At 36.3% G+C, this 22161-nt stretch overlaps 1 protein-coding gene and 1 long non-coding RNA gene across 3 annotated transcripts in view; one reads left to right on the top strand and one right to left on the bottom strand.

The window, feature by feature from the left end:
* Nucleotides 1–7431, bottom strand: part of LOC131237305 (NADP-dependent D-sorbitol-6-phosphate dehydrogenase-like) — a 32629-nt gene extending 25198 nt beyond the window's left edge. The window contains exon 1 of the mRNA XM_058235008.1: nt 7259–7431. Coding sequence (XP_058090991.1) covers nt 7259–7391 — 133 coding nt within the window. The 5' untranslated portion in view covers nt 7392–7431. The remainder of the gene's footprint in view (nt 1–7258) is intronic.
* A 10954-nt stretch (nt 7432–18385) lies between these two features.
* Nucleotides 18386–20947, top strand: LOC131237306 (uncharacterized). 2 transcript variants are annotated; one of them, XR_009167166.1, is made up of 2 exons: nt 18386–18979; nt 20266–20947. It is a non-coding gene; the product is annotated as an uncharacterized LOC131237306 (long non-coding RNA). The 2 variants fall into 2 exon arrangements; XR_009167167.1 differs by lacking the exon at nt 18386–18979 and adding an exon at nt 19360–20165.
* Nucleotides 20948–22161: the final 1214 nt, after the last annotated feature.

Raw genomic sequence — 22161 nt, forward strand, 5'->3', positions numbered from 1 at the left:
AATCACATATCATAACAGGGGTCGAATCGTATCGAATCGCAAATCATGTTGTGAACTGTAAGATTTTTTTTCTGATTTCTTTTTTTTTTTTTTAAGTAAAAAAATACAAATAAACTAGAAAGACTTAAAAACCCATCAATAATCCATTTCCAATCAATATACCCCATGGAAAGTAATCGCATATCATGATATCATCAATTGAGAACATGCATAAAGTACACATATCATGTGTAAAATGGTAAAAGGTTTTCAAGAAGAAGAAAAAATGAAGTATAGGGAAGGCCCTTTTCATGTTTTATAAGAAAAAGGATAAAAAGAAAGATGAAAAATGAATAAAATTAAAATTTTTGATTTTTTTAAATATTATTTTGGCCCATTTATGCTATTCTACAATTATTGTATGATTCGATACGATAATCATATGATTTGAATACGAATCGTATGATTATTTAAGATTTGTAATTTGGGTGTACGATTTCAATCATACACCCATACAATACAATATGAATCATATTGAATCGCTGGTTTGGACAACATTGCTTCTAGTGAATTATGTGTAGTTTCTCAAAATTGCTGGTGTTCTGGTAAAGACAATCGACCAGCTTGATAGACAATTGGTAGAATTTGATCTCAAAGAAACTTCTTGTGGCAAGGGAAATGATACCAAAAGCATTTGATAAAATGGGAAGATGATGTAGCATAATTGGAGGAATTAACTTAATTGATAAGGATCCTTACCTCTCATAGAGATCAAATCCTCCAATTTGTTGTCAAGAAATTGATATTTGGCCCAAAATATGGATTGGGGATGTAAATTCCATTAGCATTCTAATTAATTTAATTAAAATAGTAGGATGAAATCCTCCAATTAACAAATGGGGGCTCGAAAACATGAAAAATCTCCCTTCCAACATCATTAACTAAAGGAAATTCATAACATCTACTTAATTCATCAAATCATGTCATAGGTTCATGCATATGACCTTAGTGGCCGTTATGTAGCTCCCAAACCAATCTTATTGTCACCTAGAAACAGATGAATATTAACATCCTATTGGCCCACATATTACTTACCAAAATATTCCATCTACTCTTCTTCTTCTTTTTTGTAATAAAAGAAAAGGAAGCAAATCCTAATCAAAGAAGAAAATCTAAGGAACACAAAACATACTAAAAATTGTACTTATGACAACCGAATGGCCCTAGTGGCCATACATTTTGTACACTGCCCCAAATACAATTGAAACTCAGTGTATAATAGTAGGGGTGCAACTTCAGTGAGTTGGCACAGGTTGACCCTCGAGATCAAGTAAGATTAACCTGTGGCCCAACCCAACCCGACATACCATATACTCAGCCCTAACCCATCTTCATTGGGTCTGGTTGGGCCACGTCGGGCCACAAATTTAGTATCTTATACTATATTAGTATTTTAGGATCTGATACTATACAATATACATACAATAATATAATAATTTATACTATACAAGTAATATAGGATTGTCATGCCTCTTTTACGAAGATTGTCAATGGTGGACCATCTGTTCCTACATTGCCCGTTTGTTGGTCCTATTTGGGCAAATATGATCGGTCGGTTCCAGTTGATGTGGGTCCACCCCAATGTCGGTGGACCACCTACTTTATGCTTGGCATGGGATGAGTCTTGGGAATTCAAAGAATCACATTTGGAGAATGGCTTTGCTTGGTATTTGGTGGGCCATTTGGGAAGAAAGAAACAATCGGTGTTTCAATAATGTTAGTAAGCCCGCGGTTGGTATTTCGCTTCAGGCAAGAGGGTTGATCATAGAATGGGCCGGGGCTGTCTCATTCTTAAAGAGATGTAATCCAGATTTCCTTGGTTAATCTGGGACGCCGTTGTATTGCTGTTTTTTTATGTTTTGTTTAATAAAAATTCCAATTATCTTTCAATAAATATTTACATATATCAGTATTTTAAATAGCGGTAGCGTGTTGCGTAGCGTTCAACCCTCGGTAGCGTGTAGCGAAATAGCGTAGCGTATAGCATAAGCTACACAATACTTATATTTTTTATTTTTTATTTAAAAAAAAAAAACAAAAATATTATAAATAGTAAGAAAAAAGCATATATATATATATATATATATATATATATATATATATATATATATATCACATTCTTCAAAATAAAAATCCTACAGTTAAGAGCATCAAGTACAATACAAATGTCGCATTCCTCAATCGGCCTCATGTGGGCCATACCATAGAAAACAATGGATAGCCACAGAGATATTGAAAAAGAAATGAAAAATATGATAACGAACAAAAAACACACAGAAACCGGCATTTTTAAAAAGGAAAAAATGAGAAAAAAAAAAAACTCAAAATAACAAGTTATTTTCATTGTACATCGAAAGAAACTCACCAAGGGGAACAAGTGTACCTATTGTTGTCTCAAGATGAGATTTAATTAATGAAAACTCTAAAATTTGAAGCTCCATAGCCGACTAGAACCGGAATTGGGGAAATCTGATTTCTCCTTCATTTCTTCTCCAATGATCATGAAACTGCACCAAATGGACCTCCTTATAGTCTCCAACAATCGGCCAAAGAAGCCCCTTCGATGGGCCTTTGGATCGCAAGATTGAAGAGGGGGGAGAGGAAGTTGCGTTCGGCGTAGGTTTCCAAGGGGTTTCGAATACCCTAATCGACTGCTTTTTTTCAAAAGTAACTTAAGTGGTTGTGGTGTGGGTTCACCACTGTTTATAACAAAGAAAAAAACAAAAACAAAAAATACTACTTGTGCTACACGCTACGCGACCGTAGCGTACGCTACGACCCCTGTAGCGTACGTTACAGGGGATTTACACTATTTGGCACGCTATGGTAGCGCTACGCTACAAGCGCTACTAAAAACATTGATATATATATATATATAGGGAAATGGTACTATAAGGTCAACCTCATGAGAACTTCCCATGAGGTCGAGCTGTGTGGGCCCCACCGTGATGTGTTTCGAACATCAACACCATGCATTTGACAGTTCACTTTAGGTTATGGGATATCCCAAAAATCAGCCGTATATGGAACTCAGGTGGGCCATACCATCTAAAACCATGAGAAGACATGCCTAAAATATATAGAAGTACTTGGTGGGGCCCACGTGAGTTTTGGATGCGACTAAAACTTGGTCTAACCCCTCATCCAAGTCGAACACATACAATGGATGGTTTGGATTTGTGAACCACATCTTGGTGGGCCCAATAAATGATAATGAATCTTTTAATGGGAGGGTAACCCCTCTCAACTGTTGTATGTGGTGTGGCCCAACCAAGTTATAGATTGACTTGATTTTTAAGCCTGTGGCCCACCACGGAATAGTGCATCTGACTGATGGGGTAGATGTTCAAGACACATCACGGTGGGGCCCACGCAACTCAACCTCATGGGAAGTTCCCATGAGGTCGACCTCATAGTACCATTTCCCATATATATGTGTGTGTGTGTGTGTGTGTGAGAGAGAGAGAGAGAAAGACCTCAACCCAGCCCACCCAAAATTTTGGGTTGAGCCATTTGGGTTGAGTCGAGCCTAGCCTATGTTGCACCCATAGTGTATAGAGCAAAAGATCAAGAACGGTTGGTCTTATGGGTGCCACAGTCCAACCAGTTATCAATTTGGCCATCTGATTGGATCTATGAGCATCATATTCCAATTCAACTGTTGATCTGGTCCATAACCTCCATCAGGACCATTGAAAGGGTTCTGATCTTCCATCATCTCAACTTGAGCCCTTGAAGTGGTCTAAATGTTCAATCTGAAAAGTTGCATGGACCTGATCTTCAATTTGAACAGTAGGATGGGCAAGATCTTTACCCAGACAATATCGGGTTCCAATCTAGACCTTGATTAAACAATCAAATGGCTCTTATGCATCCCATTGGCTTGGAGGGAATTCACCCTTGAGAGCCAGTGTTGACCCTCAATCCAGATTCACCTTTGCGACATTCTTCCTCCACCTTTGGGAGTTGGTAATGAAGCCTCCCTTGTCCATCTCATGCAATCTATAGTATATCATGCTCTCTTCCTGTTGCGTCCTCTTGTAATTGTACTCTATGGAGTCATTGTCACTATCATGACCTGTTGCATTATTTGTCATGTTCCTTATATTTTTGCCAACACGTCTATGTCCTTGATGGCAATGTCTACCCATATAACCATGTAATCAGCTGGGGTCTTCCACTAGGCCACGGCAAGAGGTTCTGATTGCCCTTTCCCTATAGTGCATCACCGTCTCTTAGCTTTAGGATATCTTCCTACCATTGTGCAGAAATGCATGCATGTTGGTGACACCACTAAGCTATACTTCATGATCATAGAACCAAGCATTACCAAGAAGAATACGGCAGGCTATCATACCAAACAGCTTTCGTGTGCTACAGTCCCATTGAGCAGTTGACCAAATAACAGTTGTTTAACAAAACATATTCATTGTTAACCCAAGCAATCTAGTAAGTTTGGGTGCTTCTCCACCTTAATATAATTTTGAAGCTATGTTCATACTTCTCCCTCCATCTATGATCATCTTGACGTTCTTGTGTATGAAAGATAATGGTTTTGTAACCAATGTTCTTGTTTTTCCTCCTTAATAGCAATCAGGTTTTGTCATGCAATCAACAATTTCCCTTCAGGACTGTCCAGTTGGTAGCCTACCATCTCTGTCATGATTGTGAAAATCAGTTATGATATTGCCATATTGGACACCCCCATTAAAGTGATACGGGGGTAAATCTGTCTGCTTTAAAAGATAAAAGGGATGTATCACCCGCCGATATGGAGCGATACAGGCATAAACGGCCAATACAGCACCCCCCTCCCTCCCTCCCTCCCTCCCTCCCTTTTTTTCTTCATTGCAACCATGGAGGAAGCTTAAAAGTTCATTTGATGCTAGATTTAGGCTTATTTTGGGGAACATAACACAATATTTGAGAGATATTTGATGAATTGGAGTTGAATGAAAGATTTTGAGAAAAATTAGAAGAAATGGGGAAATTATCACTTTTTCCATTTATTCATCTTCTTTTTGTTGTATTTTTTTTATTTTTTATTTTACCCATGCACTCACACCCCCCACACACCGAATTGTATTTCAATATAATTGGCATAATATATCAAAGTATGCTTCATATGTGTTTGATTAGAGCCCATTTGGTTGACTTTCATCAAGTCAAGCTTGCAAACAACATTCTTATCACAAAGTATGCCATTGAATACATGTTAAAAATATTCATAAGAAATGATAGATTACGGTGTTTTACATTATTTTTCTTCCTATTTTCTTGGCAATCTTTCAAAAAAATTTGGGCAAAGACAAATTTCAGCTTGTCCGATAAGGTTCTGATATTGTATCGTCTTTGGGCCTACCCGATAAGCTAAACAATACCATTATTCAAAATCTTGAACTTGTAGGTTCAACATCCTACTCATTTCTTCTTCTACCATATCTTCTTTTCCATATGTCGCATCTTCGTGTAACTCGCAGAATTGTACATTCTTTGCAGCGCAAGCTAAAATAGAATTACCCTTTTGAAGCAGGCATTATTCCTTCTGCCCTAGTTCTTCACAATTGCTTTACTCATTGTGTGATCTTCTTTGCAGCGCAAGATAAAACAGAATTACCCTTTTGAAGCAGGCGTTATTCCTTCTGCCCTAGTTCTTCGCAGTTGCTTTACTCATCGTGTGATCTCTTCTTCATGTGGACCATTGGTTTTCACATAGCATTAACTCTCTAAACCCCACAAGGCTCCTGCAGATAGCTGCAGGACTGATTTCTTGTGTTTGCCTCGATAAGACCAAATATGGTTTTATTCTGTTTTGCTTATTTTTATCCATTGGCCATACAGAGGATATTTCTTTTACCTCAAATCATGGAAAAATACTGTCAATACAGAATGTATTGGATGATGAGCATCAATTATTTGGCTGGACAATTCAAGAAAACACATCATGCATTGTGTGTATCAGCCCAAGTTTTTCTTCTTTTATTTTTAATATATAATTGAATGTATACATTCATATCTAACAAGGAAGTTAGCATTTACAGTTTTCATACTTCTCATTCTCAAGTTGTGATCCTTTCTGAAAATTTTTATTGGCCAAAATCTTTATTGCATTGCTGCAATCGCCAATATGCTCTCTTGTATGATGAATGGATCAACAAAGGACTCTATGTTTGTTCTCTAGCATAGAATTTTCAAGAACCATGCCATTGCCACTTTCCAATAGCTCAGATTGCATTACATAATTCTCAAGGAGCATTATCCCATGAGACCAAATCCGATCATAGCTTCTAACTTTCTATCATTAATAAGTTTTTTCAAGCCATCACTATTACAAGCCAATTCAATCATATGCTTTCCAATAGCTCAGATTGCATTACATAATTCTCAAGGAGCATTATCCCATGAGACCAAATCCGATCATAGCTTCTAACTTTCTATCATTAATAAGTTTTTTCAAGCCATCACTATTACAAGCCAATTCAATCATATGCTTTCCCAATGAAGAAGCTTCAACAATTGAATTAAAATTAACAAGGTTGTGCTTGATATATCTAGATTTTCATCCATAATTATCAACATAATCATCTTATCCTTTGTAGTGGCAAGTTTGGAGTTAGATTTTAAATGGCATATTTGGCTAGAAGTTTTATGATTGGCTTCCCACCAAACATCAACCTTCCTCTTTTACCCAAGCTCTTGGAACTTGCCATGGCAAAGGATCACATTAAAGAAACACATGTATAAAGTATAAACATGACTCCATCCAGTATTAACCCCCAACCCAACTATTAAACGTGCAACCCCACCAAAGGGAATGAAAGAAAACTACAGTCATGGAGAGATAGTTCCCAAGTAAACAGCAAAGAACGAAGCACCTCCGCACATGAAAGGTAATGGTCAAGTAGTTGGTTGCACAATAAAGCAGGGAACATGTTAATGCCTGATGTTACTTAAATAGTATATGCAATGTATACAGGCACAGGTTGTTTTCCCTTGATATTAACACCTCCATTTTATCTTAAAATCATCTTCCTTGTAACAGGATATCTCCATGCTCTTTAGTTTAGTTTGGTTTGCAAGGGTCACCCAACTGCGTCATGATGCTGCGATGAGTCGTTTGGATGCTTAGGAAGTTTCACTTACAGACTTTAAAGATTGAAATATGCATCAGAAGGCAGAAAGAAAGGATTATTGAAAAGGGGGAAAGAGAAGAAGGTACCAGCGCAGTCGAAATGACGATATCCGATTTGAATGGCGTTGAGGATGAGATCCCTTATGGATTTTTCTTCCATTCTCCACACTCCCAGCCCCATCACTGGCATCTTGTAGCCGCTGCTCAGTGCGATCTCCATCCTCTCTCTCTCTCGCTCTTGTATTCGTTGCTCTCTCTCTCTCTCTCTCTCTCTCTCCCCCTACTTCCAGCTCTTTTTGTATTTGTTGTTATGGAAAGAAACAGAGGATAATTGTAAACAACTCTCTACTTTCCGGTAATTCAATCTATCTCCCCGTGTTTTGGCTTTTTGCAACTACCCCTAACCTGTTTGCGAAATTCGTTGCAGATTTTCCCAAGCCTGTTAGCACCATCGTCTTTGATCAATTGACCAATATCTCGTACGCACTGTAGACGGAAGGAGATATCTTTGTGCACATATATCATCCAACCCAATCAGGATGGTCAGTCCACAATGAAAATGGGACAAGCCAAGATAGGCTTATTCAAGCTGTTGCAGTTCGATCAAACACAAGGCCACATGTGTTAATGAACAGTTTATATTTGATTAAACCTGTGGTTGAAATAATGTTGGGCGTACCAGAGTCTTACTTAACTCAAATTGAATTAAACACTTACAACTCAAGACACCAAATTAACCATAAGATTAAACTTGTGAAAGTTCGCTACATAAAAACAGGTAAAAAATAACGAAGAAATTCAACTGCATTTGCCATCAAATACAAATTTAGTTATTCAATGGCAAATGCCATTGAATTTTTTAAATTGACTATAAAAAAATTATTAAAAAAATTAGGCAAGAGAGCTACCCTAAGGCCCTGTTTGGGAGCGTGGATTTGGAACCCCCTAGATTCAAAACCCCCTGGATTCAAAATCCTCATGTTGTGTTTGGCACCCTGGATTCGGAATCCCCTCTAATCCAAAAGTAGTTATGCATAGTATATTAATAGGGTTTGAATTTAAATTACTAAATTAATTTCGATATCTCTAATTAATGTAAGTATGTAATGTTTGACACAATGGTAATAATAAGCCTGTTGAAATATATACTTTGTTCGAAAATAATGAAATTTGAAGTCTCGAATAGCCCACAAGCACAAGATCACATTCCAGTGTCTAACCAAGGATTTTTAACCATTGATTTATGTGGACAATATTTGGACAACACAGATCATTGTATTAAAGTAATTATAGTGATATAATTGATAATCTAATTGTTTTGGTATATCATCGGTGGGACATATGCCCAATAGATTAATAGCCTATTGAAACATATGTTACACACACAACTCTTGAAAGAATTTTAGATGTAATCCAAGCTTTCACCTTGGATTTGAAGCCCCATTTACTTTATGGTGCAACCCCCCAAAAATACCTGCCCAAACCCCATCTCTCTCTCTCTCTCTCTCTCTCTCTCTCTCTCTCTCTCTCAATAAGCCCTAATCCTAGTTTGTTAGCTCTTTTGTACTATGGATTAGTGGTACAAAAAGTACTGGCCAATCTTTTTTTTTTTTGGATTAAATCTAAGCATATATTTACCTTTTTTATTTAAATTTTTTACATTGTTGATTGTTAATCATGTTAGATGAGTTGAATATCACACATATAATCTTGCAGATTAATTTTTTATATTGTAGATTAATTTTATTTTGCTGTAAAATTCCTTGAGCACATATGGCAAGCGTGGTGTATTGATAATTTTATGGCGTGGGTATAAAACAAGTACATCAATGTGACTTCTGTGGATTTTTAGTCGAGCAATCCTTACCTCATATTTGTGGATATAGACAGTTAAAATAGGACAATTGGATATTTTTATTTTAAACCATCCAATGAATGTTCACAATCTTATGGTTAGATGATAAATTAAGTGTAACTTCTGGTTTATGATACATCTAAACCCACAAACATTAAGTTAATCTGATTTGATGAAATGACCTATGTATTATAAAATGAATAGTGCGCAAAGGCACTCCTTTCATTCATTCTTTCTTTCCAACAAGATACACTTATTTCACATGGGCCCACACTAATTATTTCAGCGGTTGGATTTTTAGAGTCTCCCCCAAAATGACTAGGGGAACGAACAAAGTCTAGCTATGTGGGCTAGTGCAATGTGCGAATGCTATACAAACTTTGTGACTATGTGTGGGGCCCACCGTGGTGTATGTGCCACCAAAACCATTTATCAAGTGCACTCCACTGGATGAAGGGATGCACTCCATTGAACTTGTCCATTGGCACATGACACTTGCATAATATGTGATAATGATGATTGTGACTAGACAATCCCAATCATCTGATTGGCTGATTTTTGTGATTTTTGTCCTATGGTACTATAGTATGCTTGATTGGACTATAGTAAGAATTTGATCATCTGATTCCAAATGAATGATTAACAAAAACTTGAGTGAAAATGAGCAATGGTCCAATTTTGTTGGGAAAAAAATCGCAAAAGTCAGATGATTGGGATTGTCCAATCACCATGAATTTAGGCAGTACCTGTTGGCACGATGGCCTACCAGATGATTGGGATTGTCCAATCACCAAAACTTACTTATCTCAAATAAGTTACTTATCTACTTTCGTAAGTAGAAAAAGTAATTTTTGTGGTATAGTGTTTAAGGTTTAAGGTTAAAGGATATAGAGTTACAGTTTAGGATTAAAGGATAGAGGGTTTAGGTATAGTGTTTGAGGTTTAGGGTTTAGTGTGTATGGTTTGGAGTTATGGGCTTAAAGTTTAGTGTTTTGGATTTATGGTTTGAATTTAAAGAAGATTTAAGGTAAGGCTTAAGAGTTTAGGATTAGAGATTAAGGATTAGGATTTAAGGTTTAGGGTTTAAGTTTAAGGGTAGGTTTAAAATTTAGGATTTTAGGTTTAGGGTTTAGGGTTTAGGATTTAAAGTTTGAGATTTAGGGAGGGTTTAGGATAAAACTCAGAGTATAGGATTAGGGATTAGTATTTAGGATTTAAGGTTTAGGTTTTAAACATTATATTTTACTAATATATTTATATTTGAAATGGTGATATACGAAGTAATCAACTAATAATACATATGCACACATATAGAAAAATGATCTCTCTCTCTCTCTCTCTCTCTCTCTCTCTCTCTCTCTCTCTCTCTCTCTCAAAGCTCCAACCCCCGCCTATTCCCTCTCCCAAACCGTCACACTCCATTGAAGAATCTCTCTGCTCCCTCCCTTTCGTTGCGCCATCATGGATGTCATCCCATCGGAAGGTGACGCGGCCATCAATATTTCTCACGCACCATCAGGTACCTCTCTCCCATTCTCTCTCTATCTCTCATTCTCTCAAGTGCAGAGATTGGAGAGTTAGAGCTTCCAATTTTGGGAGTTTTAGGGCCACAGATTTAGGGTTTTTATGGTTACAATTTTGGAGGTTTTAGGGCCACAAATATAAGGTTTTTATGGTTTTGATTTTGAGGGTTTTAAGAATTTTTTTTTTGTGGATTTTAGGACAATGGAGTATATGAATTTTAGGGCTTCTGGTGTAGTAAATTTGAGGGCTATGATTTTGTGGATTGTAGGTTCATGTAGTTTGAAAATTTTAGGGATTTTTACTGTAAAATGATGAGATTGTTCCATTGTTATTGAAGAAAGTACTTAAGAGCTATAATGGTAATTATTATACTTGAGAGCTGTGATTGTGTGGTGACCTCATTTCCTTTGATTGTAAAATAATGAGAGAGTTCCATTTCATATGAAGAGATGATTTTGAGGCTAGAATGGAAATTACTGCATGTGCTATGGATTACATTTCCAACTGAGTGCTTGTTTCATTTTTCAATGGCAATGGTAAATGACTATAACTACATAACTATTATTTACTCTTGTAATTGTTACATGCTTCCATTGCAATCAAAGAGAGGATTTAAGGGTTGAAGTAAAAATTATAAATGTACTATGAAGTTCTGTAGCCCAAGATAATTATTTATGTACTTTGAGGGCTGAAATGCAAATATTATGTGGATGATATAAGGGGCAAATCTATACTCATGTGGATGGTGATGACCTCTCACATTTTAGTAGCCCAAGGTTTAAAAAAAAAAAAATCATTTATTTTTTTAGATAAATTATACAATAAGGCATTTGTTTCTTGTTTCTTTTTTCATATGGATTTATGAATGATTTATATATGCTTAATTGTTGATTCGGTTATTATTGTTAGGTGATACAAATCATTATAATTTGTGTGCAGAAGGAGAGAATTCTAGTGTGAATGGAGAAAATACTACTACCACAAGTGAATGGATTTCAGAAGTTGAAGAATCCCGAAAGCCTATTGTAGGAAAAATAATATTTTTTTCATTGAAAAAAGCCTACAAATTCTACAATGATTATGCAATATATGCAGAGTTTACTGTTTAGAGTTGCTCTTATAAGTATTTGAATGATGGTCAGGTGAATAGTGAAGTCATCCCTAAGAAAAAGCAGAAGGTGATTTGGAAAAAAATTGTATGTGCAAAGTAGGAAAAAACAGACGAGAAGACAGAAGAAAAATGATCAAGTAAAAAGGAGAATATGTGAAACAAGAGCAAGGTGTCCTATTCTAGAGCATGAATAACAAGGTATAAAGAACATTCATTAATTCTATTTATGTAGAATCATTTCATGTTAATATCTTCACATATAAACTGCTCAAAAAATCCACACATTTGAAGACATCTTTTGTTCTCCAAGTTGTAACGAACAAGTTGCTTGAAGATGTTAATGATAAGTGTGTTTCCTTGCATCATTCAGGTGAATGATGAATGCTTCAAACTCATTGCTTAATCAAAGATCCCTCTATTTCATTTCTCCTTTCTTTGTTTTTCCTTTCCCTGCTACAAGTCTGCTCTTGTTTTTTTCCGCTGGTGCAAGTCTGTTCTTTAAACAAGTCATTCACCAATGACAGTTATCTAACTGGATCTCAGTTTTGCATGTAGGAAAGTATCTAACTGGAGTATGTCTGCAAAGGAATGTATGTGAAAATAAAAATAAACTGTACATCATTGATAATTTTTCTAAGTTCTCATTTGATCATCAGTTTGTACAAGTAGGGTCAATTGTTATGCAAATCAAAGCAAAATGGCATTTGCCACCCATTACTTCTTATTTTAATTAAGAAAGATGGGAGCACACCACCTGAACAATATTGTGAGAGTTTCTTTTAATATGTGCACGTGTCTTTGTGATGTGTAGGAAAGAGAAAGTGGAGAGGATGTATGTATTCATATCTATGATGTGTAATATAGAAGGAATTGATGAAGGAGCAATGTTCAATTAACTTAATTATTATTATTTTTTTGGTAGTGTAGAGAGTTTAGAGAGAGATTTCTTGAGTTGGTTGTGCACACACACACACACACACACACACACACACACACACACACATATATAAAGTTAAAAGACTGGATTATACTTCAAATTATAAATAGAGAATGAGGTTATTTTTAGGTTAATATTTTTTAGCTTGAGTTTTGGAACTTTTATCCCTTTCTCAGGTTGTTAGTTTACTAGTAGGACCCATGGCTCACCATTGAAAAATGGGTGGATGTGCTTGTGGTGGAGCCCATCTGATTGATGGGTTGGGCCATCTAAAAGGTGTCATGATACAAGAGAATCTTGTAATTTCTTGATTTGATGAATGCTGGTATTCTTATCTGGTAATATTTTGATTTTGAGCTATTGGGTCTGTTTACCAAGTAAGATCATGTGATCCAATCTAAACTAATGGTTACTTGGGTATTATAAATAGGCTAGTTTTTTCATTTGACACACTAGATTGGGAAATGGGCATTCTTTTCCCACTAGTTAAAATGTCAGGAGGTGGGTTTGGAGTGCTCATCTAGTGCATGTCCTGCTTATGGACGATCAACGTCCAATATGAAAAATTGATTTAGCTTGATTTTTGACGGACTTCGTCCGTCGCAAAAATCACTTGATTTAACGACGGATTTAACCCGTCGCTAACGAAAAAAGTCCGTTGCCAATCCAATCTCAGTCCAAACACCATGGAATTTTACGACGGACCAGAATCCGTCGCTAAAATCTGATTTAGGACAGATTTTGGTCCATCGGAAAATAGAGACGGACTAAATCCGTCGCAAAGTTTCATTTTGCGACATAACGGAATTAGTTGCAAATTCCCGCCCAAAATAGCAATTCACAGCGTTTTTTAGTTTGCGATGGATCATGGTCATTTGTACAAGGACTTTTGGCTTAAACATTTATTTTTTTCATTTTTTAAAAAAGAATATGGTGGAAAATTATGTTTTTTTCTAGCCTAAGAATTGTTTTTTAATAGAATTTCAGTGGTTTAATTGTACATATTTGTATCAATATTATTTTTTAACAATTGATTGAATGCATATATATATATATATATATATATATATATATATATATATATATATATATATATATATATATATATATATATATATGTTTTTATATCCATACTGTCCAAATTATTATTTTTTTAAATTTAAAACTAATATTTAAATGATTTGTAATATGACATGAAAAAGAATATTGAGAAGTTAAAAAAATTTAACAATGTTTGAGAAAAAATGAGATTTTGAAAAAATAAAAATCGTGATTTAATAAAAATCTATTTTGTGGGGAAAAAAAGAATATTGAATAAAGTTGATAATTTTGAAAAAAAGAATTTGATTTCGAGAAAAAAAATAATATCTTGAAAAAGAAAATTAAATTTTTTTAAAAAAAAAGTGAAAATTTTGAAACGTTGAAAAATGAAAATATTTTGAAAAAGAAAATGAGAGTTTGTATTTTGAAAAATAAAATAAACTTGAGAAGTTCGATAAAAATTGATAAGTTCAAAAAAAAATGCTTTAAAAAAAATGGAGAAGTCGGAAAGAATTGAAAATTTTAAAATAAAACGATATTAAAGAATCGATACTTCAACAAAAAACAAACATTTTGAAACGAAAAATAAAGAAGTTGAAAAAATTTGTGATTTAGAAAAATAATTGAAAATGTAAAAATTTTGAAATTAAAAGAAAAAGTTATTTATAAAAACACTGAGATTTTGAAAAAAATATATATCATTTTAAAAAAGAAAATTGAAAAGTTGAAAACAAAATGATGCTTTTGAAGGGAAAAAAAAATCGGCATTTTGGAATTTTTGAGAAAAAAATTAAGTTTTGAGAAATTTTTTGAGATTTTGAAAAAAAGAAAATTCAAAATTTGTATTAATTTTTTTTTTTTGAAATATTTTATAATAAAAATGATATTTTGTTAAAAGTTTTCAAAGAAAAATTAAGCGTAAAAAATATGCATTTTGAAAAAAAAATGTTATTTTTAAATGGAAATTGAAATTTATCTGTGAAATTTTTTAAAAAAAATTTTAGCCTGATCGGGGCAACTAACTAGCCAAATTAAGGGTATTAATTAGTACAATAAAGTGAATGGACCAAACATATAAAATTGGTCAAATATTCTAGTCAAAATTGTGACCCAATATATTGACCTCGCGAGAACCTAAGAATTGATGTTGGTAAGTTTTGTGGGCCATCATGATGTGTTTTGAACATCAACACCGTGCATTTGATGTGTCCCCTTTAGGTTATGAGATATCTCAAAAATCATCCGTATACGAAACTCAGGTGGGCCATACCATCTAAAATTATGTGAAGCCATCCCAAAAGATATAAAAGCACTTGAAGGGCCCTACATGAATTTTGGATGCAACTGAAACTTGGTTTGACCTCTCATCCAAGTGAGACATATATAACGAGTGGGTTGGATATGTGAATCACATTTAGGCAAGCCCAATATATGATTATGAATGTTTTAAGGAAACCATCTCCACTCCATTTAGGTGAGTTACTAATTACCCTTAGCATACTGAGTAAACTCCGTGGGGTCAACCATTATTTATTTATTTTATCCACACTGTTCATCCATGTTAACAGATAATTTGAGGTCTAAAGAACAAAAAGTAAGCATATCCAAAGCTCAAGTGGACCACACCACAAAAATAATGTGATTGAACCTCTGCCATTGAAAAATTCTTGGAGGCCATGGAAGTTTTGGATCAAGCCGATGTTTGTGTTTTCATTTCATTCATATCTTTTTGATATTATGAATAGGTTGGATGACAAATAAACATTGTTGTGGGCTCAAGGAAGGCATCAATGGTGGAAATCATTATTCCACACTGTTTTGTGTGGCATGGTCCACTTGAGTTTTGGATTTATCGAAAATTTGCGATCAACCCACATCGTTCATCCTTTTTTCGAGATCATTTTAGAGAATTATGCAAAAAATAAATCATATCTAAAGATTAAATGGACCGCACCACAAAGACCAGCAGAGGTGATGATTTTCACCATTAAAAAATCCGTAGGGCCCACCATAATGTTTATTTTCCATCCAATTTGTTCATAAGGTCACAAAGACTTGGATGAAGGAAAAACAAATTTGTTATTGATTCAAAACTTCTATGACCCCCAAAAGGGTTTCAATGGTAGATGTTCAATCTCCCACTGCTTTGGATCGTGTGGTCCACTTGATAGTTAGAATTATCTTATTTTTCATCTCAAGCCTTACGACAAGCTCACCATATAGATGGATGGTTTGGATATAACACATACCTTGTGATGAGACCCACAGAACTTGCTGACATCACCCAGCCCATTCCCATCCGCGGTATCAACGGATGCCGATTAGCTACAGACAGGAGACTTGCTACTGAAGTGACATCACTCAGTTCGGTGGGCCCAACCATGATATATGTTTTGTATCCAAACCATCCATCCACTTGGAGAGATCATATTAAGGGATGATCCAAAGAATGAGTGAGATCAAAATCTCGAGTGGACCCCACTGCAGAAAACAGTGAAGAGAGTGACGCCCACCATTAAAAAGTTCTAAGGTCCACAAAAGTTTTAGATCAAGCTGATATTTGTGTTTTCCCTTCTTCCATGTCTTCTCTAACACATGAACAGGTTGGATCTCGAAAAAACATCATAATGGACCTTTGGAAGGTTTCAACGGTTGGCATCACTCTCCCCACTATTTTTTGTGGTGGGGTCCATTCCAGCTTGGGATCTGCATCATTCTTTGGTCCATACTCTAAAATGATCTCTAAAAATGTATGAACGGTGTGGATACAAAACATACATCATGGGGAGGCCCACGTAACTTGGTGACGTCACTTTAGTAGCGAGTCTCGCTAAACCTGTCACTGTCAGTAGCTAATCCGCGTCCGATATTAACGAGGGCTGGTTAGGGCGCCGGCCCTAACCACTCCCTCTCCCCCCATCTCTCCTCTCTAGAGCTGGGCAACGGTCCGGGTCGGACCGGATTTAGCCTAACCCGATCAGATCCGAAATTTTAACAGGTGGACCCGAAATCGATCCGATCCGAGACCGAGTCCAGGTCACTGGACTCGGACAGATCCGATACTTGATTTATTTGACCCGATCCGAGTCTGACTCGGTGAAGGAAATTGAGTCGGATCGGGTTGGACACTATTCGGATCATTTCATATGGTGTGGTCCACTTTAATCTTCAATGTATCATAATTTTTTGTTCAACGCCTAAATTGATATGTCAAAATGGATGAACGGCTTAGATAACATATATACATCAAGGTGGACCCCACATGACTATAAAAAATTTGTATAAATGCATGCTGCATGTGTTGTCCCATCGGGCAGGCAGCCTCAACTCTCAAGGCTACTGCCTCAACTCTCAAGGCTACTGACGTAACGTCACCAAGTTCTGTGGGCCCCACTATGTTGTATGTGTTACATCCACACCGTCGATCAATTTTGAGATATCATTTTAGGGCATGAGCCAAATAATGATGTAGATAAAAATCTGTAGTAGACCACATCACAGAAAAAAGTGGGGAGAATGATTTCCACCATTGAAACTATTCTAAGGCCCACCGTAATGTTTATTTGAAATCCAACCTATTCAAAAGTTGAAAAATAAAGAAATAAGGGAAAACACAAATACCACGTTAATCTAAAACTTTTGTAGCCTTTAAAAGTTTTTGATGGTGGGCATCACTGTCCAGAAAACTTTCTATATTGGGATCCGCTGGAGCTTTGGATTTCATTCATTCTTTGGATATTGCCCTGAAATGATCTCTCCAAATGGATGGAAGGTTGGATACATAACATACATCATGGTGGGGCCCAAGTAACTTGGTTAAGCCACTTTAATACATACTCCCACAACCTACCTTATTGACTTGTAAAGCAAGTAAACAGCTGTTACCCGCTGTTGACGTGCCGTGCAAGTAACCCATTCTCATATCTGAGTGAACTCTGCTGGGGCCCACCATGAATGCATGTGGTGTATCCATGCCGTCCATTTGTTTTCTCAGATTATTTTAGCTGTTGAACCCAAAATTGACGAATATTCAAAGCTCAAGTGGACCACACCATAAGAAAAAGTAAAAATATTGTTTTTTACTCCGGATCTGGCCGGATCGGAACGGTCCGGATCTATTCGGATCGGGTTTTCGGATCGGAACGGTCCGGATTAACCACTATCCGATCTCGATCCGAAAACTAGTCGGATCTAAATGATCTTACCCGATCCAGGCCGTCGGTTCTGTTCGGAATGGGTCGTATCGGGTCTGATCGGGTCGGATCCACCGGATCGGTTCAAAAATGCCCACCTCTACTCCTCTCCCTGCGCCTCTCCCACTCTCACTCTCTAGCCTCTACCTCTCTCTCTCTCTACGCCTCTGCCTCTCTCTCTCTTTCTCTCTACGCCTCTGCCTCTCCCTCTCCACTCGATCTCTCTCTCCCTCTCCACTCTCGAACCCTCCCCTGTCAATCTCCGCTCGATCTACCGCTCCCTCTCTCTCTCTCTCTCTCTCTCTCTCTCTCTCTCTCTCTCTCCCTCTTTTATTTTCTTATTTTCTTTGGTTCAGCACATCAAGAAGCTTTCTCCAACATCAGGTATAGACACTGTTCTTTATTGAATGCTGTCGATAGGAATCGACACTGTGTAGTAAATTCTACAGTTCAATATATATATATATATATATATATATATATATCCTCCCTCTCTCATTTTTCCTTCGTTCTTCTCCTTTAATTTCCAGATCTGAGAATGATAGATCTGGAAGATCGGATCTGTGACAAGAAGGCTTTAGATCTGGAAATTCTGATCTAGTTCTACGAGTTGTAATCCATATCTCATTGATGCACGCCCAGCTGATCTCCTCAACATCCAACTACTCTGCTTTCTCTTGAACTGCTGCAAATCTCCATGTCCCAGTCAAGATTCTCATCAGCTCCTGCAGCAGATCAACAGACCCTACTGCAGATCAGCTGCTTCCCCTTCTTACGGACTATGATCAGATACATAACATCCAGATCGCCTAAGAGCTGTTCACAATTAATCAGTAAGCAAAGCCATCCATCAGGTGGGCCGTATTGAGGTCCATAACCTGGTTTATGGCAGTATCCAGCATGCGGCATCTTCCATAGCTACTGTTCTCTGCTTGCTTCCACCGATCAGCCATGAAAGATGTCCACCTCCGCTCATCATCTCAGTTTCCACACTTTCATGGCAGATTACACCAATCTCTTGACTGCTGATGGTGAAACTGGGTGGAGCGTTATCAATGCCCTAACCTCCACCGTTCACTATGCGTGGAACCTGGCATCTATCTGTACAATTGATCTGAGATTTCAATAGCTGAGCGTGTTGCATGAGGTAATTATCCCCTTCTACATAGCAATTGTTCTCTTTACATAGCATAGCTGTTTCAAGCTTGTGGCATGTGCACGGTCCAACTAGGTCCGTATTCAACTTTCCATGTTCAGAACTGTTCATCTGACTATATCATCAGATGGGATATACATATTTATGTGTGTGTGTGTGTGTGTGTGTGTGTGTGTGTGTGTGTGTGTGTGTCTATATATATATATATATGTTGAAGGCAATCTAATTGATTACAAAATTTGAGCGGAGCTATGTTTTTCTGGGATAAGTTCGGTAAAAAAATGCACCAACAGCTCCGGTTCCTCCTTAAAAATATAATCACACACATATTGGATTTGGAGTTTACCATCTTTAGTTTGTGACAGCATTGCTACTCTTGTGTATGTCTATAGCCCAACCTTCATAAGCATATTCAATACATGACAAGCATGTTGAATCCTAGCTGTCCATTGGCAGAGTCATGGAATAGTCTGGAGATTTCGTAGCCCAAGAATCACGCTAGCCTGGTCATCAGGTAGGGCACACAGTATAATAATGTAGACCATTTGTTAACACATTTTTAATTGTGAACTGATTTCATGTGTTGCGGCTCATCTGATGACTGGACTGTTTTGATTCTTGGGCCTTGGCTTCTAGGAGTTGTGGGCCACCTGATTGACAGCTTGAGTCTTGCATGTGTGCCATGTTGGTGCATATTCAGGTGTACCAGCAATGGGCTGTACACTATACATGGGATTAGCGAATATCTGACATGATATACTTTTTATTCTATGGGCCTTTGTGCATTTTGGGTTCTTGTTGGAGAAGGCTTAGAGTTGTGAGATGTTTAAAATGGTAATACTTGCAATTGGGATTTCACCTTGCAACTGCCATGGATTTGTTTTTAATGTGATTTGAGTTTGTGGAAAGCCGATCTATGCCTTTTCACACCTCCTGAAGTATGTGCATTTTCCATTTTCCTTTTCATGATCCACGTTTTATTAATATTTGTCCTTTCATGCATGTTTCTGCTTGAGTGTAATCTAGCCTGCCTTGCACATAAGGAATTGCCTCAAAAGTGATGCTTGTGTTCCTTATTTTTACCAGTGTTTCTTTGTTTCTTTCTAGGAAAATGTCAGGACAAAGCATCCCCAATTCTTATATGAATCAAAGTTGTAGAGGATCCTACAGGGAGGAAGTAATGAAATTTCTTGTTTCTTTTGATTGTGATTTTGTATTTTACTAGTCATATTTCCTTTTTTTTTTGTTTGCAACTTTTCTTTTTTAAAATTTGGCAGCTGGAATTCCAAATGTTAGATGGTTTGGTGTTGAAGGCGACTATAATGTTCTAGTGATGGTGTTGGGTCTGAGCTTGGAAGACCTTTTCAACTTCTGCAGTAGGAAATTGTCTTTGAAGTCTGTTCTTATGCTCGCCGATCAAATGGTAAGGTTCTGTCTATTTTCCATTCATGGTGTATTATTTATATGGCAGTTTGTTTGGTTTGGTTGTTTTCTTGCGATCCTTATTGTTTTTATGCCAGATCAACCGAGTTGAGTTTGTTCATGCCAAGTCTTTTCTACATCGAGATATCATGCCAGATAATTTTCTTATGGGCCTAGGGATATGAGCAAATCAAGTGATTTACTGGTTTTTTGAAGTTTACTTTGGGTGTTCTGTTTAAGAGCATTATAAATATTTGGCATGATCTGCGGTGTACTGTTGCACTTGGACCACCGCAGAGTGCAGAGAGTACCACAGAGTGTAGAGAGTATCATCTATGCATCCACGTTTAAGGGAAACAGTGTGTTTAGCACATCCCTCAAAATGTTGATGGCAGTAAATGGTTTCCATGCTACTAAAGTCATAGTTTTAACCCATTTCGAAGTGCATGCAAATGCACCCAAGAAAAATAAGTTGTAGAAGAAAATAAAAAATGTCACCAAAAATTGGCAGTATCTTAGATGACATTAATAATAATTTTTTTTTTTTAAAAAAAACACAAAAATGTTCATTAGGTTACGCAGTATAACCCTCATGAAAGTTGTTGGCAATCAGCTAACTCTTTTAAACTCGGAAAATGGTTATAAATGAATCGGTACCGCAATTCTTTATCCTGGAATGAAAGGTTAAAAATGTTATTTTCCTATGTCACGATAGTACAACCAAAAAAAAATGTCACCATGATGCATTTCCCATCAATAGCATTGGTAAACACAGTATAATACAGCCTAGACAATACTTCAAAATAACACAAAGCAAAAAGGTACAAATATTTGTCTCGAATATAGAAAATTCAGAAGAGACTCATTATGACTGCAATTTTCTCCAGGATAGTTCCTGCATTACATGGCTTCATGATGCTGATATGCTTCAGAAAAGGTGACTAATCAGTTCATTAATTTTGTGTTGGTAATCTCAGTATGTAAACACATCATGCACTGTATAGAATAGAAAAGAAAACTTCCACCTTTTCCAGAGTCAAGATCCATTATGAAAACAGGACTAGATTGTAAAACAAATCTCTATGCTATAGAGTCATGAAATTAATACTTGAATTGGCAGTTTCCATATTATTATTTAAATGGGAATAATGGGGTGACATGCACAAACCCATTTCTTGAAATTCTAAATGCCCTTATAAATTATTTGTTTCATAGTAAAATTGTCATTATCATGCAACTCTTTTTTCCTTTCTAAAACTCATATAATAAAGAATGATGTTTGTTTCCAACCACCTTCAAACCTAATGACTTGAAAGTTCTACTTTGTTACATTAGCTAAGAGCCTAAGGTTAAAATGCTTCTAAGAATTAGTGAAAGATCTCATGTTAGCGAACTACCGAGAAATCTTTTCCCGCTGATATGGCTGGATTAGTTCATCTTTTTTGAGGAATAATGAGTAATATTTTTTTTCTTGGATTTCTTTAAAATTAGTACTGTATCCGAAGTTGAATCTTACAATTTAACTTTGATATAGTTCATTAAAAAAGAAAATGAAGAAGAAAAGATAAGTACCATACTGGATACACATCAGACATTTTTTATGGGCACAAGACAATGCGGGTATCAAGGAAAAGCTTTGATTATGGCTTGGTGGTATTATGCATATACTGTTTATGTAGTTTAATGTATTGTGCATAGATTTGTTTCTGACTCAACAACATGTCCATGTCCAAGTTTCATATAAAAATGCA

This window comes from Magnolia sinica, chromosome 2 (genome assembly GCF_029962835.1).
Source record: "Magnolia sinica isolate HGM2019 chromosome 2, MsV1, whole genome shotgun sequence".
Lineage (NCBI taxonomy): Eukaryota > Viridiplantae > Streptophyta > Magnoliopsida > Magnoliales > Magnoliaceae > Magnolia > Magnolia sinica.